This window comes from Bufo gargarizans, chromosome 6 (assembly GCF_014858855.1).
Source record: "Bufo gargarizans isolate SCDJY-AF-19 chromosome 6, ASM1485885v1, whole genome shotgun sequence".
NCBI lineage: Eukaryota > Metazoa > Chordata > Amphibia > Anura > Bufonidae > Bufo > Bufo gargarizans.
The window spans coordinates 99,813,706-99,823,942 of record NC_058085.1 but is presented as its reverse complement, the minus strand read 5'-3'; the positions used below and the strand labels follow the sequence as shown (position 1 = coordinate 99,823,942).

General features: G+C 38.8%; 1 protein-coding gene across 1 annotated transcript; it reads right to left on the bottom strand.

Annotated features, from left to right (window-relative positions):
• Window positions 1–2,246: 2,246 nt before the first annotated feature.
• LOC122941993 (olfactory receptor 11L1-like) lies at window positions 2,247–3,147 on the bottom strand. The gene is given in 2 exon segments (XM_044299489.1): window positions 2,247–2,967; window positions 2,969–3,147. Coding segments are annotated over 2 exon segments (900 nt in total).
• Between the last annotated feature and the right edge of the window lie 7,090 nt (window positions 3,148–10,237).

Here is a 10,237-nt window from a genome sequence, read left to right as displayed (position 1 = left end):
TGTCATACAGTCGAGGAACGAGGGTATGCAATTTTCTACCATTGAGATTTTTGCATAGGCTGAGCAGTAAGGGAGAGAGCTAGGGCTGTTACAGGGCTTACCCTTTTGTTCCTTAGTTTTGGATCAAGTCAGTCGGATCTTCATTTGTGTCTTCTAGTTTTCTGTAACACCATCCGTGACAGGAGGATTCCGCTTAGCAGTGTTGCCGGTGAAATCACCTGCACTAATGGATGGGCTTTAGCGCTGCCCTAGCCGTTTTACAGGCTTTCTGAGGGCAGGCTATTTAAACAGGCAGCTGCTGGCCTAAGTTGCCTGTGATTGGTATTTCTGACTCACTATTTAACTTTGTGTTTATTACTCTGGACTGCTGACCTTTGGCCTGCTTCTCTAACTTTGCCACTGTATTCTGTCTTTGCCTCTGATGTGACCTGATCTCCTGGTAATTAACTCTGATTGTTATTTGACCTGGCTTGGTAACTCACTTTTCCCTGCTGACTTTCTTTCTGATGTTATATCCTGGTTTCATTCTGCTGTGTATTAGACTTAGCTTTTGAATTCTGATCCAGTTCTGGATTTGCCTGTCTGATTTTGACCTCTTTCTGTCATACTACTCTTTTACTCCACTAGGTTTAGGCCCCTGCACTTAGTCAAGTCAGGAACCATTTCCAAGTTGTGGGCCACCATTCGGGATGGGCTGTGCAAGTAGGTAGGGGCAGTGGTGCTGGTGGAGTACAAGACTGCACTGTTCCCTACCATTCATGACAAACATGTCTGTGTTAAACTCTATAGAGATGAGATGTAGCTGAACAAATTTGTAATGACAAATTGGGAACATAAGAAAACAATATCTATCTCCTTGGAGGGGTAACTGGATGTAATAGGTATTTAGTGCTGCATTCTCATGCATGTTTTGTAATTCTGAAAGACCAGGCAACATGCTGAGAAGGGCAAGTGTATAGAAATACTTGGCAGCCCGGTGTGGATTTTCTGCAGAGAAAAACTACAGCAAATTGTGAGTATTTTGCTGTGGATTTGGTTTGAAAATGCTGATGTGCAAAGGGTATAATCTGCGGCATAAATCCCCAGCATGGCAATCTAAATTTAAAATCCGCACCTTATGTCAAGTCATTAGCATATTTGATTAAGCAAATATTCTTCAGTGTGTATCTACAGCAATAGACCCACCTACTGAAAAGGCTCTGCATGATTACATTGTCCCCACCTAACAGTAATGTGACCTGACCTAATGGTTTTGGACCAAAAGTGTGCTGTCTTGTCCATGCTCACATGCCCTGCTGTAGCCACTCACAGGCCTCAGTGGTGACCCTGAATGGCACATGACCACTGAACTTATGTAGTCACATGCTGCTTGGGGACTTGTCATCGCTAAAGCAATTGACTGGTTGCAGAGATTCATGTGGACAAAGACAGGGCATCACATTTCTAGTCCACAGGGGACCCTTAGCAGTGTAACAGGGCACCGGTGAACAGCTGAGTTGGTGTCCTTCTTTATTTTAAGTACATTCCGGACCTTCATTTTTTTTTTTTTCTTGAGGTTTGAACCGCCACTTTAAAGGATTAAACAGGTTGTCCGCTTTTTTAATATTGATAATATTGATGATCAGGATAGGTCATCAATATCAGATCGGCGGGGGGCTGACTCCCAGCACCCCCAAAGCAGCACTATTGAAATGAATAGGAAGGAGCCATCCAATTGACGTAAATGGAACGGCTCAGATGTAATTACAACTGCTCACCACTGTAGTTGCGACATCAGGTAAACAATCAGCAGGAGTTGGCCCCCCCACCAATCTAATATTGATGACCTATCCTGAGGACTGAAGTGTTTGTAGAGAAGCACCCACGAACATAAATGGCCACATCGGTAATGCAACAGCTGAGCCACGACCGCAGATCCTCAGCAGTCGACCGTATAGCAAATAAAGAGAGGTAGCGGTAGCATTTCCGGTTAATCCTTTATTGGATGGACTTTACAGAAAGTGTGCCATAAAATCAAGCAGCAACATTTCGGCAGTATCCCAGTCTTTGTCAAGCCTTGACAAAGGCTGGGATACAGCCGAAACGTTGCTGCTTGATTTTATGGCACACTTTCTGAAAAGTCCGTCCAATAAAGGATTCACTGGAGATGCTGCTGCTATCTCTCTTCATCTGCTATCCTGAGGAATGGTCATCAGTATAAAAAAAAAGCGGACAACCCTTTTAATGATGTACAGTATGAAAAAATGTTATTGACCAATCATATTTCTTAATGCTGCCTTTATGTCTTGGTTTCTGAGGCTATATATTACAGGGTTAAACAAGGGGGTAAATAAAGTATGTAATAGGGAAATAATTTTATTGATGAGTGAGGAATGTCCTACAGATGGGATCATGTATTTGGCTATTAGTGTCCCATAAAATGTGACCACGACAATAAGATGAGAACTGCAGGTAGAGAAGGTTTTTTGTTTGCCAGTTGTAGATGATATCTTGAGTATCGTGTGGAATATATACACATAGGTAACAATGATAAAGCCACAAGGAAATATAAATATTGGCATAGAAAACAGAAAGACTTCCAGTTCTACCAGAGAAGTGTCTGAACAAGAAAGCTTCTGAAGAGGAGAAATGTCACAGAAGAAATGGTCAATGATATTGTCATGACAAAAATTAAAATTTGATATAGGCAAGACTCCTTTAAGATTAAGAGTAAGACCCAACAACCATGGCCACAGTGACAGACAGATCTGGAGCTTGAAGTCCATGATACTAGAGTATCGTAAGGGGTTGCAGATGGCCAAGTAACGATCATAGGACATTACAGAAAGAAGGAAACATTCTGTAAAGGTTGAACCGCTAAAGAAGTATAATTGGGTGATACAGGCGATGTAACTCATTTTTTTCCCTCCCAACAAAATTGCATCAAGCATGTTGGGAACAATGTTGGATGAAATCAAGAGATCAGAAAAGCAAATAATACATGGGGGACTGGAGCTTGGTGTTGACTGAAAAAAGGACAATGAGCATAATGTTTCCTATAACTGTAAAAATAAAAATGATCAAGAACAAAATAAATAACACAATATTAAAGCTGTGAAGGTTTCCGAAAGCTAAAAGAATGAATTCCGTCACTCTTGTCTGGTTCATTGTAGACTTGATTTAGGACACTGATATGTCATGTATTCTAGGCAAAGTTGGAAATGTTATGCAGTTCAGAGAAAACCAAAAAAGATGTTTGCAATTAGTAAAAAACTCCACACGATATATGGTTACTGAATAAGCATAATACAATCAATTAGCATAATACTATGGTAATAAAAATATAGGAGGACATTTATTAGGTGATTTACGTCACAATAGTGGAATAGTGACATAATTAATTGCTGATTTTTTCGCATGCCATTTGCAAATTTTCCCCACTCACGCCACTTTTCAGAAGTAGCGATGGCTGAGAGGGGACGTCAGAGCACATGAATGTTTATTCACGGCATTCGTTGCTCATCTCTAATTCAGACCATTTACTGAGCCCTTCGTTGAAGCACCTTTGGCAATGATTACAGTCTTTTTGGGTGAAATACTGCCTCACTGTGGCTATTTGGGGCTATAAAGGTAAATTATAGTACCGTAAATAAGCCAGGGCTCATGGTCCCACCCCCACCACCCCGTCTTTTCAGAAAAAGATGTAGGACAGTGTAGAAATGGCATTTGTACCCATATTTAGGCATAATGGTGTTTAAAATGTGCAAACTTGAAGTTGGCAACTTTTTTATGCCCCATAATGTTGGGTTTAACCACTAATATGGAAAACAATCGTGTTTATTATGGTATAAAGCAGTGTTGCCCATCCAGAGGTTTGAGATCTACTTGACACTTGGTCTACCTGCATATGGACCCACAGCTTTCACTAGCTGTAGATAATGTAGTAGGAAGGGCACAACAGTATGGAGGTCATAGCATCACCAGAACTTGGCATTAAGGTTGAAACTATATCACTGGCAATTACTACTCGGGTAACAGTCTTATTAATTGCCAATTGCCCCTCAATTTATTATATATTATAATTATATTTAAACTTTAATAGTTAAAATCTCAAAACAAGAATTAAAAACTCAGATGTGAAAGTAGCCTAACCCTGTTAAGGATGCATTCGTTTTTAGTTACATTTTTTTACATTGTTATTTTTGAATAATGCATTATGCGTTTCCATTTAGAAAAGCGTCCTGGGTCAACTATGATAACTGCTTTGTAGATTATAGCTTAATAGCTTACAGCATAATTCTTTAACAAGATATAATACAGTTTATTATAGTCACCTGTACTATTCATTTCTGAACTTGTTCATAACTGGAGGTAAACTTCAATAATTCTCAATTATATCTTAGGCACCCATACACAATAAGTTTTTTTCATAAGACAGCTGCAGTCACAGTGAAGATCCTGGACCATCCCAGACCAGCATCTGGTCCCTGTGACTGGCTATCATAATGAAGAAAAGCCAGCAGAGGCGCACTCCATTAAAATCATTGAGTTGAGTGCAATTTCTGCTGGTTGTAAAGTTAGCTGTGATCTTGCTGTCTGTGTATTAACCCCTTCCTGTCCTGACTGTAAAAAAATAATAAAAAAGTCAAATTAAAAATTAAAAGTTATAGCTATTATACTATAGCAATCGAAATACCTTTTCCCTTTTTTCTTTTATAAAAATGTAAATAAAAAATATATCTTGATATTTTGGTATGTAAAATATACAAATGTGCACACATTTTCAAAATTTTTCTGTCACAAATAAAAAAAACAAAAATAAAGTTATTTGTTTTAGCTAGATTTAGTATAGTTTTTTGCACGGAAAATATAAAAAAAATTATGAAAAAAAAAAAAAAAAGCCAGAAACTTAAAATGTCCAAATTTGATGAATACCTTCTGCTGTCAACATTGAAAAAAATAGCCAGGAGTTTCCAATGTTATGAACAACCAATTATGAAATAGGCCACCAAAATGCACTCATGTGAGCCCAGTCAGTAGATAAATTACACAAGTAGCATCTATTTTCACTGTATGAACATACGGTAATGGGATCAAAAATGCTTTGTCTTAAATTCTTTTGTATAACAGAAATAAATGAAAATAAAGTAAACATACTTTTTTTGCAGTTTTTTTTATTTTTATATTATTACATTTTTATATTATTTTTAATTATTATCTGTCATCTAATGGCACAAAAGAATAAACTGCCCCACAACATGTTTCACCAGATCACTGGCTTCTTCAGGGGTTTGGGCAGAAAGGCCCCTGAAGAAGCCAGTTATCTGGTGAAACATGTTGGGGGACAGTTGATTGTTTTAAATAATTGTTGTCCACTCCAATGTTGCTTATTAGCTTAGAAGTCCTTGTGTAGGACATTTCATTCAATATAGCAATGTTTTTCAGCTATGTGGAGCACTTAGCATCGTGTGTGCAGTATGTGAATGCGTTTTTGAAAGCTACTGACGTAGTGTCACACAAGTGTGCTGTGCTGTGAACCTTTTTGTGTAGGAGCAGTTACCTATTCCATTTAATCCGTTTTTGCAGGCAACTACAGGTAGTTTGCTTACATTAGTCTATCCACACATTACCTCCCTATGTTCAAACTCTGCAGATATAGTTGTGGTGAGTAGGAGATAGTGCACATCTCCCTCACCCTGGCAGCAACTAAGTCGTCAACTCTTTGGGGTGGAAACAAAGTGTTTTAATTGTTTGTTATGGCTCACAGCCGTTTTATCATTATGTCGAATTAAAAGTGAAGTTTTAATACACACTTTATACCTGGGTCAAGTAAGGTCTAGGCCATTCTTGGCATTAAATTCAAAAATAATACTTTTCTTTTTGAACCATAGATGGCTCCCACAGGATTAGGTAATGGTTGTAAGAATATATGGAGTTTAGAAAACATTAGACATCTTCCTTATATAAAAAGTCACTCTACAGAGTTACTGTTATAAATGTAGACTGTTAATTAAAGGTGATGTTTAATTGTCAACTGGGGTCAGCTTTATTGCGATCCCAATTAGATATCTGAAAATGTTTGTGTGCTGCATAACATCGATTAGTATCGCCAAAGGATAGTCTACTTCATTTATGTTATATTCAATGTTAATAAAACATGCCGAGTTAAAAAAGGGAGGTCTCTGAAGTCCAGTCTATTGGCTAGAGCTAAGAGCAATGGCAATAAGGATTGCTGCTCTGAAGGAACAATTTTAATGGATGTCATCTATTGCTATGAAAAATGGGAGTTTTACGTGTGGCTTTTTCAGCAATAATAGGAATTACATGGGATTTAGGAGGAACCCACTCCTTCTCCACAATCAGCTTGATTATGGAGGACCTGCAGGATAACGTCAAGCTACTGCATCCATACAGACAAATATAAAACCAACGTACAAAGCAATATAATTACTCAATGTGGACAGTGTGTTGCTGTACTTACATTACAGTCATGGTTTTGGAAAGCCTTCAGTCAGAAATGTATTAATATTAATGTTGACATATGATGACTACAGGACATTCCTGTGATTGTATGTACTGTATTCTGCATTAATAAATACTGTGCTGAATATCTAGGGACCATTTATTAGAATTCCTTACTGAATGGAACATTTTAATGACAAATTTGCTGTGGAATCATTAACCAATTAACAGTACACTACAGACTCTTTAGTACAGTACACTGCAGACTACACTTTTGTCAGACTTTTCAAACATAGCAACTAAGAACACTAATGAGGCCATCTCATAATGACAGACATCTTATTAGTAGGGATGAGCAAACACCTTGAAGTTTGGGTTCGGCCGATCTTCGGCTCAAAGTTTGGGTTCAGGACCCGAACTTGACCCAGGACCCCATACCGAACTTTTGGATTTTTGGACCCCGAACCCGAACATTTCAGTAAAAGTTCGGGTTCGTTGTTCGATTTCTTAGCGCTTTTTGAAAGGCTGCAGAGCAGCCAATCAGCAAGCGTTTAACTGTCTGACCTTAGAAGCCATCACAGCCATACCTACTATTGGCATGGCTGTGATTGGCCAGTGCAGCATGTGACCCAGCCTCTATATAAGCTTGAGTCACGTAGAGCTGCACGTCACTCTGCTGTTACTAGTGTAGGGAGAGGATGCTGCTGGTGATTTCAGGGAGAGAATAGGAGAGAATCTGTGATCTGAACTCGAAGCTAACTCAGAGATCTACATACATTTAGTTGTGTGGGTGCAGTGCACAATCTTTTTACCCTGCCGTGAGCCCAGTGACAGAAAAACAAAACTTTTATCCATCTGTTAGTTAGGTGGGCGGCGGCGGACATTTTATGCAAGCTCAGTGCACTAGCACTGCATCTGAGCTTTTGTGACATTCAAATCCAAGCTTGAAATACTGCACTAATAATCTGGTTTTAAAAAAAATCACCCTTTTTTGGCAACATACAACATCTGGTGCATTTGCAGGATTAGTTAGTGTGCAATTTAAGCTAGAAATACAGCCATAATTTTCAGGGTTTTTAAAAACACACATTGTTACCAAAATGCACAACTTTAAAGCCCTTGCAGCATCAGCACGTGTGAAATTCAAGGGTTATATACAGCTTTCATATCCTGTTTGTAAAAAAACACACTTTTTTGGCAATATCCAACATCTGGATTAGTCATTGTGCAATTCAATCTAGAAATACAGTTATAATTTTCTGGGTTTTTAAAAACACACTTTTTTGCCAAAATACAAAATTTTACAGCCCGTGCAGCATCAGCACGTGTGAAATTCAAGGGTTATATACAGCTTTCATATTTTGTTTAGTAAAAAAAACTAAATTTTTGGGCAATATCCAACATCTGGATTAGTCAGTGTGCAATTTAAGCTAGAAATACAGCCATAATTTTCTGGGTTTTTAAAAACACACTTTTTTGCCAAAATACACAATTTTTCTGGCCTTGCAGCATCAGCACGTGCGAAATTCAAGGGTTATATACAGCTTTCATATTTTTTTAGGAAAAAAAAAACACTTTTTTGGCAATATCCAACATCTGGACTAGTCAGTGTGCAATTTAAGCTAGAAATCCAGCCATCATTATCTGGGTTTTTAAAAACACCCTTTTTTGGCAAAATCCACTATTTTACAGATCTGCACGTGTGAAATTCAAGTTTAATTTATACAGCTTTCATATTCTGTTATTTAAAAAAAAAAACTTTTTGGGCAATATACAACATCTGGATTAGTCAGTGTGCAATTTAAGCTAGAAATACACCCATCATTTTCTGGGTTTTTAAAAACACCCTTTTTTGGGCAAAATACACAATTTTCCTGGCCTTGCAGCATCAGCACGTGTGAAATTTAAGGGTTATATACTGCTGTTATATTCAGTTATTAAACAAACACCCATTTTGGGCAAAAAAGTTTATTTTGCAGCCTTTGCTGCATATGTCATTGTGAGATACACCCTTTTCATACTGTGGTTCTATTCAGTTATTTGAAATACAGCCATTTTGTGCAAACAAATTTAATTGCGGCCTAGTCTGGATCAGTCGGTGTGAGATACACCATTTAGATACTGTGGTTATATTCTTCTATAAATAAAACACCCTTTTTTGGGCAAAATACATAATTCTTCTGGCCTTGCAGCATCAGCACATGTGAAATTCAAGGGTTATATACTGCTGTCATATTCAGTTATTAAACAAACACCCGTTTTGGGCAAAAAAGTTTATTTTGCAGCCTTTGCTGCATATGTCATTGTGAGATACACCCTTTACATACTGTGGTTCTATTCAGTTATTTGAAATACAGCCATTTTGTGCAAACAAATTTAATTGCGGCCTAGTCTGGATCAGTCGGTGTGAAATACACCATTTAGATACTGTAGTTCTATTCAGTCATTAAACAAACACCCATTTTGGGCACAAATCTTTAATCGAAGCCTAGTCTGGATCAGGGCGTGTGAGATACACCCTTTACATACTGTAGTTCTATTCAGTCATTAAACAAACACCTATTTTGGGCACAAATCTTTAATTACAGCCTAGTCTGGATCAGGGCATGTGAGATACACCCTTTACATACTGTAGTTCTATTCAGTCATTAAACAAACACCTATTTTGGGCACAAATCTTTAATTGCGGCCTAGTCTGGATCAGGGCGTGTGAGATACACCCTTTACATACTGTGGTTCTATTTAGTCATTAAACAAACACCCATTTTGGGCAAAAAAGTTTAATTGCGGCCTAGTCTGGATCAGGGCGTGTGAGATACACCCTTTACATACTGTGGTTCTATTCAGTCATTAAACAAACACCCGTTTTGGGCACAAATCTTTAATAGTGGCCTAGTCTGGATCAGGCCGTGTGAGATACACCCTTTACATACTGTGTTTCTATTCAGTTATTTGAAATACAGCAATTTTGGGCACAAATCTTTAATTGCGGCCTAGTCGGGATCAGGGCGTGTGAGATACACCGTTTACATCCTGTGGTTCTATTCAGTCATTAAACAAACACCCATTTTGGGCACAAATCTTTAATTGCGGCCTAGTCTGGATCAGGGCGTGTGAGATATACCCTTTACATACTGTGGTTCTATTCAGTCATTAAACAAACACCCATTTTGGGCACAAATCTTTAATTGCGGCCTAGTCTGGATCAGGGCTTGTTAGATACACCCTTTACATACTGTGGTTCTATTCTGCTATTAATTAAACACCCAGTTAGGTAAAGATCCTAAATTTGAGAAATATGAGGAGAGCGTCAAATAAGGGACGTGGCACAGGTCGTGTTGCTGCTGTTGGAGCTCCTGTTGCAGGGAGAGGACGTGTTTGATCTGTGCCAGCTACACGCACAAGTGAAACCCCTTCCTCAGATGCGAGTAGGCGACAGAACTATTTGGTTGGGCCTAATGCGGCTCTACGAATGGTAAGGCCTGAACAAGTACAGGCGATAGTAGATTGGGTTGCTGACAGTGCCTCCAGTTCCTTCACATTGTCTCCCACCCAGTCTCCTGCTGAAAGATCAGAGTTGGCACCTGCAGCCGATGTCCATCAGTCTTTCACCTCACCCCCTTGCAAATCAGCCAAGCAGTCTGAGCCCCAAGTCATGCAGCAGTCTCTTCTTCTTTTTGATGACCCTGTTAGCAGGGTTTCCCAGGGCCATCCACCTATCCCTGCCCCAGAAGTGGAAGAGATTGAGTGCACGGATGCCCAACCACTTATGTTTCAAGATGAGTACATGGGAGGA